Source organism: Pelodiscus sinensis, chromosome Z, assembly GCF_052426305.1.
Source record: "Pelodiscus sinensis isolate ZL-2025 chromosome Z, ASM5242630v1, whole genome shotgun sequence".
Taxonomy (NCBI): Eukaryota; Metazoa; Chordata; order Testudines; family Trionychidae; genus Pelodiscus; species Pelodiscus sinensis.
The window spans coordinates 5,396,920-5,418,530 of NC_143085.1; the positions used below are offsets into that span (position 1 = coordinate 5,396,920).

General features: G+C 44.1%; 1 protein-coding gene across 4 annotated transcripts; it reads right to left on the reverse strand.

The window, feature by feature from the left end:
* Window positions 1-995: 995 nt before the first annotated feature.
* On the reverse strand, window positions 996-16,632 carry YWHAH (tyrosine 3-monooxygenase/tryptophan 5-monooxygenase activation protein eta). Of its 4 annotated transcripts, XM_089775173.1 has the most exons (4): window positions 16,098-16,562; window positions 15,523-15,628; window positions 13,407-13,486; window positions 996-2,713 (listed from the first exon to the last, which is right to left on the reverse strand). In XM_089775173.1, exons 2-4 carry the CDS (start codon window positions 15,533-15,535, stop codon window positions 2,057-2,059), a joined length of 750 nt encoding a protein of 249 aa, XP_089631299.1. In that variant the 5' UTR covers window positions 15,536-15,628; window positions 16,098-16,562; the 3' UTR covers window positions 996-2,056. The 4 variants fall into 4 exon arrangements, with proteins under 4 accessions (XP_089631299.1, XP_006125493.1, XP_075754121.1 ...); XM_006125431.5 differs by lacking the exons at window positions 13,407-13,486; window positions 15,523-15,628; window positions 16,098-16,562 and adding an exon at window positions 16,569-16,632; XM_075898006.2 differs by lacking the exons at window positions 13,407-13,486; window positions 15,523-15,628.
* Between the last annotated feature and the right edge of the window lie 4,979 nt (window positions 16,633-21,611).

Sequence of the window (21,611 nt, forward strand, 5' to 3'; positions counted from 1 at the left end):
TTAGATCACTCCTCCTCCCTCCTCAGACTACTCACAGATTACCATACAACTGCTGTCTCCTCCTAGAAACTCCTGTAACCATTTTCAAAAGCTGTGTAGCACACAAACCGTATTAAGTTTTTAGTTGCATTGTAGACAGAAATAAAAGCATTTTTAATATGGCAACAGTATAACACAAAGGACAGAGCAGCAGCTGTTAATGAGAGAGTACAACAGCACTGCACAGCAGAAAATGAGTAGAGGGGTAAGTTTGCCACTTCATGAGTAGAAGATTCTATTCTGTACATATGACATCAGTAGCTATGAGCAACTGGTTAGAAAAGCAGTGTGTCAAGCAATTCCTCTCAAACTTCTGGGGCTGATTGGCTAGTTGCTAAGTTAGGGAAAAAAGTGCCTTTATTCAGCCAAGATCCAGACAGCTCAACTCTACTCTGAGGAACTGCAGGGCTCTGAGGAACTGCAGGGGCTGGCTGGACAGCACATGTTCAATATGACCTCAGACTGAATTTAAAATCAGAAGGTTAGAGGAGAGGCTCGTTACAGATAAAAATGTGGCTGAGGTAACTCCTTAGTAGCTAACACTATACAACATGAGTGCATGATAATGCTATGGTTTCATTTAAAGAAACTTAAATCAGAATTCATTAAAGGGTATAAGAAACTCAGTTGTAGCTTCTAAGGAAATAAAATCCACAAGTCGTTATGGACAGAAGCAAAAAAATTCAATTTTTTTTACCTAATTAGTAAAACTAGCAGTATTATTTAGGATCTTGTAAACATTGATCAGTAGGCTTGCATTACAACTGCACTAGCAAGTTACTGCCCTGAATATACAACTGGCAGCCCCACTAGGAAATAGGAGAGCAATGTTACATGTTTAGTTTGGATTGCTATGTTCTCCATCAGTGTATTTAGTACAATCTAAGCTTTGCAAGTTGGACATCTCTATAAATCTCTATCTTTATGAAAAGAAGACAGGACAACTCCTACAGAGATAATATTCCTGAAGCAACATTTTATTTTATTCATTTAATTCCAAAACATTTAATTTAGGAGTCCGGCATCTCAGAGTCATCCATCTTAACAAGGGCTAACAGACGTGGTGCTGTCAGAATACACAGACAACTAAACAGCCAAAGAGTTTACAAAAAATAAATTCATGATTTTTTAAAACGGCAAAAAAGGTTACAAGTATCAAAACTTTTAAGTAGATGCATTGCAGTAAATGAAAGTCTGTGCACATCATAAGATAGAGGCAAAAAAACAAGCTGCTACCAAAACCTCACATTCTGAACAGTCTGTAAACTGATAGAGAATTAAGTTGTCACTTCACACCAGCCTTTTAACTGTTTTATCAGTTAAAAGATTTTAGGTGGCTAATTTGCAGATTCAGACTAACACGGCTAACCTTCTGATACAAAGCAAAAGCGGCGAGGAGGTGCCACAGGACTCCTCGCCACTAATTTGCTTTGCATGCACAAGATCTGCTTCATACAATACTATCAAGCTTGTTTCAAATAGAAAATTTAAAGATTAAATTTCTGATTAATTCACTTTCAATTTTTCTTGCCCATATCTAAAATGCCTCCTTAATATGCATCTTTCTGCACCATTCAAATTAAACTCTGATAAACAGGCAGATTAAAAAAACCAATCAATTTAGCAATGTTCATGAAGACATATCTAAAACTGCCTGCTGATACCATGAACCGCAGGATCTGAACATCTGTGCTGACAATACAGATAGGCTTTGAATTAGATCAGGGTGAGGAACCTTTTTTTGATCAGAGGCTGCTAACACATGGAGGAAAAAAAAAAACCATTGGGCCCAGGCTAGTAGATTTTGTACTCCAGCCCCATAGGGGGAACAGCATGGGGACTGAGGGGCCAGTGTTGGCTCCCCAATGATGAGGGGGAGCCTTGAGCCCCAGGTGCCGGATCTATGCAAGCCTTAGGTTCCCCACCCCTGCACTATATATTTAGTGAGACTGTGGCAAGGAAATATTGTGGGAAGGAAATAGTGAAGTGGATGAAGGAGGGCTGGAATGAAAGCCCTTTAGTTATTGCCCTCTCCTGCTTCCTCATCCTGCTGGTCACTTGTCCAGAGAGTGAGGTTGTCTCGGAGTAACTGCATGATAAGAGTGGAGTCCTTGTAGGAATCCTCATTTAGTGTGTCCAGCTCAGCTATGGCATCATCAAAGGCTTGTTTGGCTAAAAGGCAGGCCTGCTCAGGTGCATTCTGGATTTCATAATAGAACACAGAGAAGTTGAGTGCCAACCCAAGCCTTATTGGGTGAGTGGGCTGCATGTGCTCTTTGCTGATTTCAAAAGCCTCTTTATAGGCAATCTCTGATGCTTCCACAACACTGTTTTTCTTCTCACCACCAGCAACTTCTGCCAAGTAGCGGTAATAATCTCCTTTCATTTTCAGATAAAAGACCTTGCTCTCATATTGGAATTCATTGCAGTTTTTGATCAAGAACTTATCCAAGAGGGCCAAAACATCATTGCAGACTATCTCCAGCTCTTTTTCGATCTTCTCCCTGTATGCTTTAACTTTTTCCAGCTTCTTCTCATTCCCATCTGCCATAGTTTTTTGCTCTATGCTGCTGATGACTCGCCAGGAAGATCGCCTAGCCCCAACCACATTTTTGTAGGCTACAGATAACAGGTTTCTATCTTCATTAGAGAGGGGTTCATTCAGCTCAGTCACCTGCAAATACACAGAAAGATCAACTTAAAACGGGTAGGCTTTGAAGAACAACATGCAACCCTCATTCAGTATTTCCACCATATCAATTTAGAAACTGCAAGGGGAAACAAATCCTTCTAGATGGGTACTAACTCAAGGTGGGGTCCTTGGTCAGTTTAACTAGAACAGAAGACCTGAGTACAAGTCAATTCCTTTAAGAAAGAAAATTCCTATGTCAGTTTAAACCTTATAAATAACTTAGGAAGGTGTTATGGTAAATGTTTATACTACTCTTTAAAGTAGTATTAAAGAGACTTCATTAAGAACAGCAATTGAACAGTGTACTTCTAACTATTTAAGAAAATAACTGATTTGGAAAGTCTTTCCAAAAAGGCCAACACACCATACACTTTTCCTACTGAATTCAAATGTTCAATACCACTCAAAAGCTCAATACAAGGCAGTGTCAGATATTTCAATTCCTCTCCATATTCAACCCTGCTGTTGGCTCTGCTGTGTGATGAAAAGATAGTATGCGTGGCCATTAGATGAGAATTAAGTTGTACTGCACCACAGCACGTTCTACATTGCCTTAAAGAGCAACATTCATACAATCTGATTAAAATTTGTCCTGTTTTCAGTTAAAATGGGGATTACAACCTGGTATTTCAAAGCAGGCCAAGGGAGAAAGTTATATAAAATGGAGTCAATTGAAAGGTTCAAAAAGGTACAAGAACATCCCATGGGAGTAAGATAAAAATTGCCTAATGAATTGTTGCAGCTTTTATGCTGACCCAAGAGGATACAGTAGTATTTTTTAAATATTGCATGATTACAATACCTTTGACTTAGTATATATTTAAATTTCTAGACCAGGGGTGGCCAACCCATTACAGGCAAAGAGCCAAAATAGTTGTGCATATAGCACAGGGGTGGCTAACACATTTAACAGAGCCAAAACAGTGGCGGAACCCCCCCCCCCCTCCCCGAAGAGCCACACCAGAATTGTGAAGCAAACTAACTAAACCGAGGCTTCCCCTTTAAGATGTCTGCCATCATGGGTGCCATTTTTAAAACCCTGCAGCTCCGACCCAGTAAGCACAGGGAAGCTGGAGGGGCGCAGGCAGCGGAAAAAGGGGGGACTGCCCCTTTAAGAAATGCAGTTAAAAGCTTTTTGGCCACATCAGGCTCCTGCCAGGCACTATCAACTTGGAGATGCCATTTTGAATGGCCACACCAGATGACTCCCTTGCCTTGGTGAGCACAGGGAGCCTGGGGCTGTTTTCAGGGGCACAGGGGGGCTTCACGAGCCGCACTTTTGGGGGGAAGGAGGAGAAGAACTGAGGGCTGGCCACGGCTGTTCTAGACTATAGATTAGGATTAGTTCTATTTTAGCAACAATTGGAGGTTCTTAATTGGGGGGAGTGGGCAGATGGCTCTTGGTAAATGCTAAGTGGTTTGACTTGTGAGTCTACAATACTAAGCATGCTTTATAAACAACGTATCAAAACTTGTGATACCTGAGGAAAAAGATTAACCTGGCAAAGGAAATGTTGCTTCTCATTGCTACTGAGATGCAGCCAAAATGATTTCATAACTATTAAAAGAAATTTGTATATTTATATAGCAATGCTACAAATGTAAATCTTATCATTCTTACCAAATTTAAGATAACATTTCTAGAGTACTACAGTAACCCATAAACAATCCAAGAATGGTGTCTAGTTTCAGATACAAAATTCATCTTGATGAAAAATTAGAACGGTCATAGCAAGAACGGTTGCACCATATTTAGAATCTCTGTAGAGAAAGTAACTAACGTATTTAATAGCTTGCAACCCATTCCTCCATAACGCACTGCTTCTATATCTCAGTGACTCAGTTTGAGAGGCTTGTGCTCTCTATCACTTTCCAAGGCAGCCAATGGAAAACCAGATTCCAAATGGTATCTTCATTTAAAGAGAACAAGTTTGAATAAGATAACTCAAACAAAACTAACTGTTCTGTTTGCTATTTAGAAACACTATATACAATCTTTAGCCTTAGGCCATCATATCCATAGAATGCTTCTTAAAGCTAACGTACCCCATTAGCTGCTCATCTTCTTTCTGTGGCCGTGCCTCACTCACCTACGCAGGGCTTGTATCCACTACAGGATACATGCTGCAGCGCTCAAATCCACCAGCAGTCACTTTACCAAGTCTAATGAAGACTCACTGAATTGTCTGCCAATCACTCTCCTGTACACTCTTCAGTAAGTAGATTTTAGCTGTGTTGATCTGAGTTATGCTACCATAACTCAAACTGTATAACACAGATCAGTGTTTCTCAACCTTTTTTATCAAGTACCCCCAGTACTTAACAGTTTTCAGACAATTTTTTTTCTACCATTGCAACACATTTGTTTAAACAACTTAATCGTAGCTGTGCAGGCAATGAAATTTTTGGTTGTAAAAAATACAAAAGTAAGAAAGTGTTGTAAAACTTGAAACAAAAATTCCGTATTCTCCAAATTTCAGTTGTGTTGAGAGTAGTCTGGGAGGGTACATCAAGTACCTGAGGGTACTCGTACCACTGGCTGAGAAACACTGACAGATTAACCCAGTGGTCTCCAACCTTTTTAAGCACAAGATCACTTTTAGAATTTAAGTGTAATCCAAGATCTACCTCACACTCAAATACCCTTTCCCCGCCTCCTTTGTGCCCCTTCTGAGGCCCCACCCCTGCTCACTCCATCCTTCTTCACTTTCACCAGGCTGGGGCAGCAGGTTGGGGCACAGAATCTGGTCTTAGATTAAGGGATTTGTAGTTGAGAAGGGCTCTGAGCTGATCTTGGGGCAGGCTGTTAGGAGCACCGGAAGGGGTTCTAGGTGCAGGTTCTAGAAGCATGTTTGGATGCAGGGGGTGCTTGGGGCTAGGGCAGGGGTTTAGGGTGCAGAAGGGGGTTCATGACTGGCATAGGGTTTCAGGATGTGGGCTCCAGCTGGGCCCTGCTTACCACAGGTGGCTCCTACATGGTGGTACAGTGGGGCTAGACTGGCTCATCTCTGCCTGGCACTACACCACTCCCAAATGCAAACTCCCTCCATCCCAAGCCTTATTGTATTCCCTCTCTTCTCTGTGGAGACAGGATACAGAGTGGGAGAGGGGGCACCTTGTTATCAGCACCCTCCTCTGCCCAACAAGCAGGAGGCTCCTGAGGAGAGAGATCCAAGGCAAAGGGTAGCAGTTGTGCACCAGTGAGGGGAGGGGCAGCTAAAGCCTCTGACAAGTAAGCCTGACTGGTTTGGCTAAGAGGCTATTAAGATCTACCAGCAGATGCTGATCTACTGGCTGGTGACCACTGGATTAACCACTTTGTAGTATAAGCCACCTTCAGTTTCCCTCTCCATTCATGGTCTCTTTTCACTTCCAAATTTAAGTAGCCACAATTCCCTACAACTGTGTGAATAAAAAATACAATCATCCCAACTTATATATGTTGTAAACTTCTCCAACATGGAGCATCTACATTTTTGACATAGGTGAACCTAAGTATTTTTAATGTGTTTGATAAGTGCTTACCATAAGGGGATCCTGCTCAGAATAAAAAGATGTTATGCATTATCAAAAAAGTTATTTGATCTTCAAGTTCTACATTTCTTGCATCTAGCCCTAACACTGAAATAAATTTAAGGTTTAGGTTAAGAACATGTTGTCTTCCAATAGTGGCCAATGCCAGGTGCCCCGGAGGGCATGAACAGAACAGGTAATCCAGGTGATCCCATCCTGTCACCCATTCCCAGCCTCTAACAAACAGAGGCTAAGGACACCATTCCTACTCATCCTGGCTAATAATCATTGATGGAACTACCCTCCATAAATTTATCTGGTTCTCCTTTGAATCCTGTTAAAGACCTAGCTTTCACAACATACTCTGGCAAGTAGGGATGTGAAGGACTTGTCGACACACTAGTCAACTAGTAGGTCCTCCCCTCATTACTGCCTCTATCAGAAAACCTCCCCCCCCCCCAGGCTCCACACAGCACTGCCGCTTTGAAATGTCTCTTATAGCCTGGGGCCAGCCAGGAGTCCCAAGCTGGCCTGGGCTGCATATGGCATTTCAAAGGGGCAGTGCTGCATGGAGCCCAGGGTCTGCTGCTTTGAAATGCTTTGTGCAGCCTGACACTGAGCTCCCTATAGTGTTTCAAAACAGCAGCACTGCATGGAGCCTGTGGTCAGCTGGGAGACTTAAGAGTTGACACCAGGCTCCATGCAGCACTGCTGCTTTGAAACACCATGGGGAACCCGGAGCCAGCAGGGGGCTGCTTGAGTTCCCTGCTGACCCATGCTCCCCGCAGTGCTTTTGCCTTTGAAGTGTAGCAACAGAAGTTTAGGCAAACTGCATCAACTATTCAATTAGCCAATTAATCAAAATTTTACACTGCTACTGGCAAGGAGTTTCACAGGTTGACCATGCATTTCATAAATCTCCCATTTAGTTTTGCAGCTTTGTTGTAAACATTTTGTAAATTAGTATAATTAAGCAGTATTTTTATTTAACTAAGGTGAGGTAGACTGACCACGGATGCTTGAATGATTAATGCTTAGTTCTGCCATGAGGTAAGGGGAAAGGAACTACATGACCTCTTGAAGTCTCCAATTCTGATTCTATGGTCTGTAAATTGTTTTATGTTGAGAATAGTCCACAATCCATGAATTTAAGAATACTGCAGACAATCTAGAAAGGTAATTTTGAAAGGTCCCTTCCAATCTAATGTTTTTAAAGATACAATTCTGCAACTATAAAGTGCATTATAACACTTACTTATAAAGTGCTTACTTACACAAAGCAATTTGACAAAAACAGAGCAACTCCATCTCCAATCATAACAGAAATTCAAGTTATGGACAGACTAACTCAAGCAAAAAATATTCTAGTTAATCACTCAGGAGACTGGTGCAAAAGTCAAACTGATCAGACCAGCACAGGAAAGCTCAAAGAGTCAACAGACATCAATGAAGAAAACTTTCCTTCTAAATGGTGAGAGCTAGAACCAAGTTTGGTGTGCCGCTTCCTCTTCTCCCAACTGGAAGCAAGGTCAGGTTCTGCCAGGAAAATGGGATGTGCTTGAAACTGGGTAGTTTCCCATAACATGAAAAAGGTAGCAGGAGAAAAAGGGGGGCAGTGAACACAGTGGAGAGTTATCCTGCAGTGACCACTGGGGGGCAGCCACACCAACAAGAGAATGGCTAACTGGGAATGGGGCTCTACCATCTTGCCTGCCACTGCCACTGGTAGAGTGGCCTCCCTGCCTAAAACCCCTCCCCTTGCATTCTCCACAACACTTCTGCAGGCCCTCCCACCCCCACCCCCAGGAGCACCAACAGGGTCAGCTAGCCCAACCCCTGCCAACCCTTACAGGACCCACTGGTAGCCCCCGCCACCTGCACTACTGGCCTACCCAACAGGGCCGCTGTGACCAAGCCTACGTGCCCCCTTGTTTCTCCATTCCCCAGCCATCATAGTGCCAGCGGGGGAGGCTGGCACAGACCTCCTACCCTGCCCAGGCCACGCCTGCGGGGGAGGTGGTGGTGCACCTACAGTAGCCCTTCTCCTCAAGCCAGGACTGGGAAGAGACATGGGATAGCCTGTATGATCATCTTCCCCCAGGCCTAGGGAGCACAGGCAGGGGGAGATCTTGAAGGAAGCAAATATCTTGATTTCTTGTAAAGAAAAAAGATATTTATTGTGTGGGTACTTTTTTGCTGATTTTGGCTTTATTAGGTAGCTGAAAGAGAAAGTGCTTTTGGTAGAGAAGGTTTGTTCTGCTTTTTTCAAAAATTAGAAGATTTGTCCTTGAGGACTAAGGTTGAGAAAACCTTGTACACGGTTACACTAACGGAGGAGGCCTGCGTGTCTGGGTTCATGATATGCGGGAAGCTGGCTTAAAAGCCCTCTCCTTACACACACTGGCTTCCAGGGAGCCGACTGCCATCCCACGTGTAAACGCTGAAATTTTCAGTGATTACACAGTTAAATGGATTTTAACATTCCTGTTGAAGGCTACAGATAGAACAAGGAGGAGGATTTTAACAATGCAAGCGTCAAGGAAGTGATTGGATTTTTATTCTTGAACAGGTATCAACAGTTTTTAACTACAATATTTGAGAGAAGGATTTATCAAGGATTCAGCACCCATTCCTTTAATTAAGGGAAAAGAGAACTTCCAGAACACATCTGAAACCTGCAGAGGGTGTATGGGATGGTGGATTGGGGGATGGAGGGGAGGAGAGAGGTGAGAGTGTGCATGAGAGCTTTCAGGTTGCCTATACATCAGAGAAACAATAAAATATAAACCAAATTTCTATTTTTTGCAGGGTACCTTTAACTATCTCACTCAGTAGTGGGCCCAACATCACTTCCCCATTGCCTTTGTCAGACATGAGGAGAATGGAATCTTGGAAGTTATATGCTGAAGCTATGCAACACCATGACCCTTCAACCTGGAATAATATTCTCTATATGTTTTAGATAAGGAATACATACAAGTGAAAACCACACACATTTCCAAATCTGTCTGTCTGTCCCCTGCCTCGCCTCCCCCATCATGGGGTTATAATTAGATTAGTTTCATGCAGAAGCTGACATGGACATGGTTACCTTCAAAATATGTACTGGTACAGTCCTCTCAACTGTGAATACAATACAGTACGTGGTACATACAGTACTTTACATCCCAAGGCTGAACTGACCATCACTATTAAAGCTCAACACCATTCTGGAAAGGCCTATTTTTCCATTAAGGGCTCATGGAGTGGAGTAAAACTACTATGTAACCTCAAGTCTCTGGATTGTCAGTGTCAACATCTGAGGGAAACGGACTCAAGATTTGCAACTCAGCAGCACCTTGTGTTTGGAGGAGGCTACTGTGCACTGCTCTTGTTCTGCTGCTCATGGCATGAGTTCTCTACATTAGCGTTTCTCAATCATTTTGATAGCAGGGAATGGCTTTCTGCCTTCTTAACGTGCGACAAATCTCAAGGACTGGCACTAATCCACAAACTGATCCTTTTGAAACACACCCTGCCTTCCTCTGATCAAGTGAAGGGAGCCTCCTTCCTGATGTCATCCTGACCCTATGTGCATGCCACTTTTTCTGTCCAATTTCCTTCTCATTTGCATGAGTTTGGAAGTTTTGGTGGGGTTGTTTGGCCCTATTTTATTGTTCACACACACTGCTGTCCTTTCAGTTAGAAGGCTGCAAGCAACAACAGGTGAATATTTAACTGGAGTCCCCAGGTTCCAAATCATACTACTGTCGTTTATTTCATTGCATGAAGAGTGAGACCATCATAAGGGTTGCAGTTCTCAAGGAGTCACTTCCTGCTTTATGCACTACAGAAATAAAATTTGCTGTAGTAGTAGACAAAACATTCTGTAATGAAGCTGTTTGCCATGCCATAGATCACTTTTCAGTCTTCCCCATGTCCCTCATCGTTAAAAAATACTGGCTTAAAGACAGAAGGAAGCTTTCTTTCCCCCTATATCCACAGCCATCTCTTGCTGGAATAGAGTGCTCTTGAGTTTCAGTTAGTAAAATACAGGCAGTCCCCGACTTACGTCGGATCCGCAGTTACGAACGGGGCCCTCTCCCTGGTCTCCAGCAGACCAGGGAGAGGAAGCAAAGCGCCAGACGCGCGTCTGGGCTGTCTGCTGCCCGCGTGTTCCGCCGCTTTGCTCCCCGTCCTTCTGGTCTGCAGACCAGGGGGACGGGGAACAAAGCAGAGCAAAGCGGCGGAACACGCAGGCAGCGGACAGCCCAGACGCATCTGGGCTGCCTGCTGTTCCGCCACTTTGCTCCCCGTCCCCCTGGTCTACAGACCAGGGGGACGGGGAGCAAAGCAGAGCAAAGCCGCAGAGCCCGAGGGCAGCAGGACAGCCACGGCACGTCTGGGCTGTCCCACTGCCCCCGTGCTCTGCGGCTTTGCTCCAGACGCCTGTGGTACAGCAGCTGGGGCGCTGCCGGTTGGTCCTGTAGCGCCGCTCTGGGCGCTACTGGACCAACCCGGCAGCACCCCAGCTGCTCTGCCCCAGGCGTCCTGATTCAGCCACTGCTGGTCAGTTTCAGCAGCGGCTGAATCAGAACGCCTGGGGCAGAGCAGCACCCTAGCTGCTCTGCCCCAGGCATCCCCAAGTCAGCCGCTGCTGAAACTGACCAGCAGTGGCTGACTACAGGAAGCCCCTGCCCCGGGCTTCCTGGAATCAGCCGCTGATCAGTTTCAGCAGCAGCTGACTTGGGGATGCCTGGGGTTCTTAAGTTGAATCTGTATGTAAGTCAGAACTGGCATCCAGATTCAGCCGCTGTTGAAACTGATCAGTTTCAGCAGAGGCTGAATCTGGACGCCAGTTCCGACTTACATACAGATTCAACTTAAGAACAAACCTACAGTCCCTATCTTGTACGTAACCCGGGGACTGCCTGTTTACCTATTACCCCATAGTCAAAAAAAAACTTCCCACATTACCGTGACTTACCATAGCCATGATAAGAGTTAGGAATGTTCAATTGTGGTTAATCAGCTAAATGAGTAGTTGATGGAGTTTCCATCAACTATTCAGTCAGACAATAACGGGTGGGGAAGGGGACTGCAGAGCCACAGTAGGGTTAGCTCCCGGGCCCAGAAGCTAACCCTGCTGTAGCTCTGCCTTTTAAACATATTAAGAGCTGCTCGTCTTGTAATACAACTAAAGGAAGAGGCGCAATGTGGGGGACCAAGCATGAGCTGGAAATCAGCTGATTCCCAACTTGTACCTGGTGCCCATGCTATAACTCTGCCTCCCACAGCAACAGTGCTGGCACCAGCTCCTGCTCTCCCCCTTGTTTCTTCTCTCTGAGAGAGGCAGCAGGTGGTAGGGGGAGAAAGACTAGTCAAGTGACCATTCGACTAGCTGCTTACATCCCTAATAGAAGTATGATAAGGAGTCAATGAAGGTGTGTGTGTTCAGGAAGTTAACTCAGGCTCTTATTCAGGTGTTGTCTCGTGATTCGTTTGAACTTTTGATTAATCCAAATATAAGTAGTCAACTATTCAGTAAAGTTCGGTAAAAAAATGGCCAATTATTTTCAAGCACTAGTTTATTAGAACAGTAATAAAAAATGTCATGGTCCCCAATAAGATTAGCCTTAAATGAATATACTTCATTTAAAAAGAAAAAGTCAAATATCTGAGTTATTTTAACTGAGAAAAATACAATATAAAATGAAGTTCTAATCCTCCTCCCCACCAAAAAAAATGACACCATGCTACAATCAAAAATAGGCTAGCACCTATATCAGGATATTTTTTAGTGTTTATTATTTGACAGTCAAATATTCAGCAAGTAACTGACCAGTCAACCTACCTGGCAAGCTTACATCCACACACAAAATTCACTCACCAGAGTCTACCTGTGCTTTCAACTCAGGCTAGCTTGCCTGTCTGAAGGTCTAGACAAATTCAGGTGTCGGTTTTTAGTCAAGATGGTAACCCACCCACTGTGCAGTGGGGACAGATTAACTCATTTGAATGCATAAATTCTCCAGTGCTTTGCCACAATTTGACATCCTTCTCCCCAGATCTGACCAACCAGTGACAAATTATCCCACAACTGTCTCATTCAGAGAGGCTCAGCTTACTGTAGCACAAAGAACATGGGATAAGACCCCACAAGTCTCTGAATCACACAGGTAACTGGGAGCATCAGTGATAACACAATAACTTGGTTATAGCTCTGTACTGTGGCTGCTCATTTGTAGGTAAAGACAACTTGGATGCCAATCCCACAAGTTGATTCTGCATTGAAGATATCCTTGCTATCAAACCAACAAAAAGCATTAGACTGAGGCAGGAAAAATTACAGCCCATAGGCAAGATCTGGCATATACCACAATACTCTAGGACCACCAATGTCCTATGGCTCAATGGGACCATGAGGCAGACTCCCTGCCTGCTGTGTTCCTCATGTTCTGCGCAAAGCAGCCACATGCTAGGGCCACGGGGTCTCTCCACTGAACACCCAGTAAGGTTTCCAGATGGAGGTAGTGCATGGAGACTCTGAGCATGCCGCACAGAGATGCACATGCTGGCCCCAGCAGATGGATACTTTGATCGGCATGTGGGGGCATGGCAGGCGAGGATCCTGGCCAGAGCTTGAACCTGACACTCCAGCCCTTCCTATACCCCAACTCCCTGCCCCAAGTCACAACTCAAAGCCTCTGCATCATGCCTCTTGGTCACAATTCCCTCCCAGACTCTGCACATCCTCCTACACCCCGCTTCCAGGTCAGAATCCTCTCCTGTACCCAAACCCTTTCCCAGATCCTGCACCTTCATCTACTGTCCCAGTTTACAACCCCCTCCTTCACCCTCCTGCATCCCAATCCCTTATCCAGAGCTCCCTCCTGGTGCCCAATTTTCATCCCAGGCCCCCACATACTCTTCATTAATATAAAAGTGTAGCCCTGGACCACTCATGAAATTCTTGGAGTGGCTCCTTATCAAAACCTATTGCTCACCCCTGCACTAGACAGTCCTGCAGCAGGCAGAGGTAGCACTTTGATAAAAAGCTTCCCTGATAACAGCTCCTCCACACAGAGTACTAGCAAAAAAGATCAGTGAAAAGAGAAAAGAACCAGAAGATGTAATACTGAAATCACAAAACTGTCAACATTATGTATCAGTGGTTCCCAACCTGTAGTCCACAACTGTACTGCTGGGGTCTGTGGGCCCAATCTTTACTTCTCTTTTTCTTCTTCCCCAGGGAAGCAGGGTCTGTGAAATTTTAATAGATTAAAAAGGCATCTGTATGATCGAAAAGGCTTGGAACCACTGCCTTATATGAAAAAGGAAATGTCAAAAGCTCCCTAGAAATGTAAAGTCCTATTATATTATTTAAGTCTGAAAATGGTGTGCCTACCATATTCATTAAAATGTTAGTTTACTGAAGCATTATAAAAAGATTTTATTAAATGAATGTGCCACACCCCTTAGCAAAATGCCATTTTAGAGAGATGCATTTGACTATTTCTCACGGAGGGAACTCTAGGGTGCCGAAAGAAAATCAAACTCACTAACTGTCACACTGCAGATTTATTTTCTTCTGTCTACATATCATGGTAGGTGGGAAAAGGCTAGCATTCAGCCAAGAAGAAAAATACTCAAAAGCAGTTACTGATTGTACTATTTCTTTAACAAATATACAGTATTTCCTATAAGGTTTAAATGATTAGAATTGCTACATCAGTTAGCTTTTTACAAAACTAGCATTAACCTTGAAACGTACTGCTAAAGCCTTTAGCCTCCTATTTCTCATATACACAAACTGAAATACAAATCCTACTTCCCATCTTTAAATCTGTGGGGTGTTTTTGCACCCTCATATTACATAAATAGCCTTAAACTAAGATTTTTTCCCAATTTACGTTTGTGTGTGCACTTGTCAGCGAAACTAATATGCAAAGAAAATATTTGCCTTTCTAGAGGGGTAGAGTTATTTTAAACTATAGAAGCTTTTTGCTTAGGTTATATGTAATGAAATTAGAGGAAATGCTAATTGTAAGCACCCATGTGGTACATTCCTTGTCATTTAAAATGTAGGCTCCTAAAAACCACCTAGAACACCCTTGTATATTTGAGAAGTTACATCATGTTTTAGAATGAACGCCTGCAAAAAGTATGCTTATAAGCCTCATGTCTATAAAGAAACATTTTAACTTCCATCTTAATTTTGTTTAATTATTATGCATGGATTAAAGAAGTAATCACCGCCTCTGTCAAAATTCAATGCGCTAAGTCAAATGCTGAAGTTAGAGCCCTAAAGAAATTGCATCATCTTATGCATTATTGGAGGGTAAAGGAAATATGGCAAACAAAGTAGAAAGATTGACACAAAATGTAATGTTCAAAAATAGCAAAAAATGTTTACCATTTAAAATGATCTATTAGACAAACACTAATTATCTGCATAATTTCCTGCAAGATAGTAGCTACACTCTGCTTTTGATTTTATTGTCATACATTTCAATATTTAAAAAGGGAATTCTAAATAGTAAGCATTTTTCAGCTATCATTTTTATATTTCTAAATTTATCCTAATTTTACAAAGTATTTCCTGGATCACCAATAGATGTCACTAAAACCTGTACCTAGGCTTGTCCAAATAAGTGGGGGGAGCAGAGTAAAATTAACAACAAAAGGTATTTCTAAAGGTAGTCATTCCCATTCAATTAGCAAAATCTAGTCCTGCCATTCATATAGTTTATCACTTCAAACATAATAGCTCTGTCATAGACATATCCAAGAGCACTTGTATAAGAATTATATTAGCCATATATCAAGTTGTGCTGTACTATTCTGCATAGGAAGCTGACCATACAAATCAGTACAGAACAGAATTCAATAATTTTTAAACTTTTATTGTAAGGCATGGGATAGTAACTGGGGGGTGAACGTTTTATTCTGAATCTTGGATGGATTGATTTGCCATCTTATGGACGATACCTGAAACTTAATTCTTTGGAGTGGGTAATGTCTATTTAGACAGCACCACCTCACAACAGTGCTATGAACAAGCACCTTTGGGTGCTAAACATAATATAAATTAATATGACCAGATCAGTGAGACAGAACAGATGTGCTGGAAGGATGCCAAGTGTTAACATCAATATTCAGTTTTAAAAAACTACTCTTCAGTGACTCTCACGTATTAGTAAGAGAAGTTTAGATATTAGTTTGCTTGGCTAACTTCTTACCTGTTCAGTACACATTACTGTGAAACACTCCCTTTAAAAAGGGCAGGTTTAATCTACCTTTAAATGTCATTTGGATTCACTCCAGTATTCACAGCTGTGTACAGGTAGTAGTCATTATAGTAAGCAAATTCTGCTGCAGCAGGGAGGCAAAGGCAGGCAAGTCCTGGGGAGTGCAAGAGCGCCGAGCTGTGAGTGTTTATGTCCCCATAGGCCGTAATTACACGCTCTCTGAATGAAAGCTGCCCAGGTCAGGGCGTAAGGCCTCGCGCCGGTCTTAGAGGCATCTAGCAAGGCCAGGGTGCTCTTGCCCTGCTAGGCTTCCCCAGACCCACCTGTGAGCACAGCAGCACCCTCAGCGCGCGGCTTGAAGCCCGTTCCCAGGCGAGCCCCATGGCTCCAAGGTCAAACCCAGCATCCCCAGCCCAGCGCGGGGCGATGGGGAAGGTTCCCCCGGCAAGGACACGGCAGGGGGGGTCCCCCAGCCCGGGCGCTTGCGGAGAGGGGCGGCCACACGCAGCCTCTGCCCGGCGCCCCGAGCCCCGCGGCGGAGCGAGAAGGCGCCACCCGTGACTGAGGAGACACGGCGCGTGGGTCGCGGTACGGGACACCCCCGCCGCATCCTCCCCACTCACCGCCTTCATGGCGGAGGCCATGTCGTCGTATCTCTCCGCCTGCTCGGCCAGGCGGGCTCGCTGCAGCAGCTGCTCTCGGTCCCCCATCGCCGCGTCCGTAGTGGCTGCCGGGCTGGGCTCTCCGGGGCTCCCCTCGCACGCGGGGGGGCGGAAGGGAGAGCGGGCGCTGCCGGTGGGGCGTGTGTGTGTGTGTGTGTGGGGAGGGGGGTTACCGCGCTCACTCCGCGGCCGTCGGTGCCTCGCGCTCAGGGCTCGGCGGCCGTTAGCGCCTCGCGCTCGCCTGGAAGCGGCCGTTGGCGCCTCGCGCTCAGGGCTCGGCGGCCGTTGGCGCCACGCGCTCAGCGGCTAGCAGGCACCTCAGCGACCGTTGCGGAGCGACACACAGGCGCGCGCGCTCGGCTCCCCCTCGAGCAGGGCGTTAACAACCTCGCGCGCCTACCTCTCGACCCGCTCCGCGCCTCGCGCACTTACCCGCCCTGCGCCTGCGCCCTGTGAAGGCATGGAGGGGGCGGGGTTGAGGAGACCGCAGGGGAGGGGTGGAGGCTCTGCGCCGCCTCGTTCTATTTCTAGGTGACGTCACTTACTATAAATAGCCACCCCCCCCCGGACGCGACTAGGGGGCGCAGGCATGCGCACTAGGAGTGGTGCATTTTATAGCTGCAAAGGTGGAGGTGGGAGACAGGGCGGGGTCATTGCCAAGCTGCTGAGGGAAGGAGGCGGTGCTGGGTGAGGCCCACCATGCACATAGTCTCACGCGACAGGCGGTGGCTGTCAATAACCCCTTGAGACAGGGCGTGGCTGCTAGGAAATCCACTGACCACCCCCATTTGTCAATGCCCAGGCAGGCTCCCGCTGCTCGGTAGTGCCTAACATCATACAGCAGTATTACCTGGATGCCAGCAGCAATGGTGCAAAGCCTCCTACCTTGTCTTACAAATACCTGTGATTTTTCTCCTATCCACAATTGTGCTTTGTGCAGCACGTTTCTCCTTCCCGTATGCAGTCATGACTTGTGTGGTATTTGCTCCAGTGCATTTCTCCAGCAGAGGATTGTCACTGTGTATGAGTAATAAAACACAGTTCTTCTTTCAGTGTAAGCTTTGCATTTTTCACATACTTGTGTTTCATTTCACTGAAACCGGAGGTCAGATGAAAACCCGGATATCATGTATTAGGAACCTTTAATAATTGGGTTGGTGGGAATATGTCAGTTGCATCATGCTGCATACCTAAGTGATGTCACTAATTTATATTTTAGCATATATTTTATTTTACAGTGATTAGATATTTACAGAATTCGCTAAATGATTTACACAAAAATTACCTCTAATAGGCAATATTATAGAAGTGATGCAGATGGTGGTCCTGGCAGATGTGTAAGCTGCCACATCATTCATTTGCAAAAATTAAAATTCAATAATTAATCTATCCCAAATATACTCAGTTTGTTCATCCCTGTCACTGAAGTCAGGGCAGATCATTGGGGGAATTATTTCATTTCATCCTCCACCCGCTCCCAAAATATGCCCCTTATCACTTTCAGATATAGTTAGGTATGCCCACTGTACAGTGTTTAGTATTCTTTTGGGGCTGCATTTCCTTTATTCTTCTAATTCTTTAAATAGCTACACTGTTGTAGCCTTCAGGATAGTTAATCCACTTCCCCAAGGCTATGTCTAGACTGCAAGCCTCTTTCGAAAGAGCCTCTTTCGAAAGAGAGCGTCTAGACTGCACGTTGAACTTTCGAAAAAGCGGCTTGCTTTTTCGAAAGAAAGCATCCAGTGAGTCTGGATGCTCTCTTTCGAAGAAGCCCTATTTACATTGAAGAACGCCTTCTTTCGAAAGAGGAACTTTCGAAAGAAGGCGTTCTTCCTCGTGAAATGAGGTTTACCGCCATCGAAAGAAAAGCCGCATTCTTTCGATTTAATTGAGAAAGAACGCGGCTTGAATCTGGACGCAGGGGAAGTTTTTTCGGAAAAAGGCTACTTTTCCCGAAAAAACCCCTGAGTCTGGACACAGCCCAAGAGAGGGTAGCTGGGTCAATGGAAGAATTCTATTTGCATAGCTCCAGCTACATCAGGGGTTAGCTAGGCCTAGCTTCATATCTCAGGGGTGTGATTTTTCACAGCCTGCAGAGATGGAGCTATGCCAGAGTAAGTTCCAAGTGTTGACTTGCCCTAAGTGTAGACATACCCTGAGGCACACAGAGGTGAAAAGTGTCCAAGTTGTCCTAAAAGGTAACAGAGTTGTTAGACAATACTGCCTCCCCAGAAATGTAGGATGACATCCAGACTTTACCAACAAGAATGGGAAAAGCTCATTCATATGAGCTATAGCAAAGCATGATTCAGAATTCCAGGACTTCCCACAAGACTCAGACTCCACTCCAGGCATTTTGCATAACGCTGCAGCTCATCAGGATTCCTAGCAGAGCTGAGAAATGTTTTTCATATAAAATAGGATTCCAAGTTGTTGGCATGGTTACCACATATTTACTTACTTACTTACTGCCCGTTATGCCAATGGCGCATAGGGCAGCAACAAAGTCCTTCCACTTCTGTCGGTCACAGGCCAAAGCGCCTATTGTTCCCCAAGTGCGATGATGGTCTTTTAATTCTTGTTCTACCGTTCGGCGCCAGGTTGTTTTTGGTCTTCCTCTCTTTCTCTTCCCATCTGGTTTCCAGTGGAGTGCAATTTTCGTAATAGATCCGTCCTCTCTTCGTAACACATGACCTATCCATCGCCAGCGTCTTTTCATAATTATAGTGGCCATATCTTCTTGTTTACACTGAGACAGTAGATCTTCGTTGGAAATTTTATTTGGCCAAAATATCCTGATTATTCTTCTAAGATTCTTGGTATGGAATGTAGACAATTTAGTAAGGTCTCGTTGTATCATGTGCCAACATTCTGCTCCATAGAGAAGCACTGGAAGAACACAGCTGTTGTATAGTTTCAGCTTAGTGCGCCTGCTGTACTTTGAGGATTTCCAGATGTTATTCATACTGATAAAGGCATTTCGTGCTTTACTCAGTCTATTCTGAATATCTTGCTTACTTCCACCATCTGGGGTGATGATACTACCCAAATATACAAATCTATCAGTAAAGGGAAGATCGTTGTTATTGATCTTGATGGGGTTTGTGTTATAGTGTTCAGAGTCATGACTTCTGACTTCTTCTGGTTTATCTTAAGGCCAACTTGTGAGCTATATTTATTTAATTTATCTGTTTTATCTTGCATATGCCGATGAGTGTGAGAAAGAAGTGCCAAGTCATCGGCAAAATCCAGATCTTCAAGTGTAGAGAAAAGCATTCATCTAATGCCGGTATGCTCCTTCTCAGTCGTACATCGCATCACCCAGTCAATAACAAGATTGAAGAGCAGTGGCGACATTACGCAACCTTGACGAACTCCGGTCTTGACTTCAAACCATATATCGCTTCCTCCAACACAACAGCTATAATTTTTGTAGAAGCTCCTAATGAGCTTCACCATATGACATGGTATTGCATAGGCCCTCAAAATCTGCCATAATCTGTCTCTGTCGACACTATCGAAAGCCTTTTCAAAGTCTACAAAGTTCACGTGAAGTTGTCATTGCCATTCTGCACTCTGTTCTATGATGTTACGCAGAGCAAAGATCTGTTCTATACAACGCCTACCTTTTCTAAAACCTGCCTGCTCCTTCCTCAGCGTTTCATTAACTGCTGTTGATATTCTACCTATGATGATTTTAGCGAGGATCTTGCTGGGTATTGACAGAAGGGTAATTCCACGCCAGTTGTTACAATCGCTGAGTGTGCCCTTCTTTGGGATCTTGATAATCACCCCTTTAGTCCAATCCTCCGGTACACAGGCTTCTGTCCAAACTATTCTGAAAAGTGGTTCCAGTATTCCAGCTTCTATCTCTGGGTCTATTTTGAAAAGTTCTGCATTCAAGTTGTCCTTTCCTGGGGTTTTGTTGTTCTTCAGTTTCTTGATGGCTGATATAATTTCTTCTTTGGTAGGCAGATCGATGTTAATATCTAAATCTGTCTCCCTTCCACATATATTAACACCTTCTTCCGATGATTCTCTGTTAAGTATTTCTTTGAAATGTTCAGCCCAGCGTGTGTCTTGTTCCGCTTGTGTTGTGAGCAACTTTCCTTGCTTATCCTTAATGGGTGGGCTGACTATGGAATGGTACTTTCCACACACTTGCTTAGTAATTCTATACAGTTGTCCTTGTTCTCCTCAAGCCGCAGCACTTTCTGCCTCTTTTGCGAGGTCGTCGACAAAAGCACGGCGATCAGCACGTACAATTCTCTTAACTATCTTATTGGCCTCACTGTACTGTTGTTTATAACGTTCTTGTAATCTTGCTGATCGAGTGCTAATCATCTGACTCTTCAATTTACGTCTCTCCTCTATAACTTTCCAAGTGTCTGGTTGGATCCATTGCTTAGATTTTCTCTTCTCCTTATAGCCCAAGCATTCTTCAGCACTCTGATGGTATGCAGTCTTTATATTATTATAGACTGTATTGATGTTACCAACATTACTTTCTGTAACTAAATCCTGCAGCACTTGAAATCTATTTTTTACTTGTGTGACAAAACTGTATTTTATGCATGGATCCTGTAATTTTTGGATATCAAATCTTGGTTGTATATGAGATTTGTTCTGTGCCTTCCGGAGTTTAAGTCGCACCATTGCAATTACCAATTGATGGTCACTTCCAGCATCAGCCCCACATTTCACTCTCACATCCAGCAATGATCTCCTCCACATTCCATTAATGAGCAGATGATCTATCTGGTTTTTGTCTCTATCATTGGGCGAATACCATGTCAATTTATGGATATCACGGTGCGGGAACAAAGTACCTCCAACAACCAAGTTGTTGGTGTCACAGAACTCAAACAGCCTTTCTCCATTCTCATTCTTTATCCCGCATCCATGTATTCCCATTGCACGCTTGTTGTTGGTGTTGTCGCTCCCAACTTTTGCATTTAAATCACCCATGATAATCATCACGTCATGTCGAGGTGATGACTTGACTTCTACTTCTAGCTGCTCATAAAAGAGGTCTTTCACTTCATCATCGCTATCGTTGGCTGGGCTATAGCATTGGATGATGGTCATATTTACATACTTTCCCTTCATTCTCACTTTCATCAATCTGCTGTTGACAGGTTTCCATTCTATCAGACACTTTTCAATTCCTTTTCTCAAAATGATGGCTACTCCTTCTTCATGCTGATTGTCCTCTCTTCCTGAAATGGTTACCACATAGATCAGGGATTTATAGCTGAAGAGACTGGACATTTATGATGCTAAAAATCTCATTGCCACCTAAGGCAGTACTGAGGAAGTGGATCTGGCTCACGAAAGCTCATCATCTAATAAACCATCTTATTAGTCTTTAAAGTGCTACATCGTCCTGCATTTTGCTTCAGCTACACCAGACTAACACGGCTACATTTCTATTACTGTACTTCCTTGGAATTTCAGACAGTTGTAAAACACCGA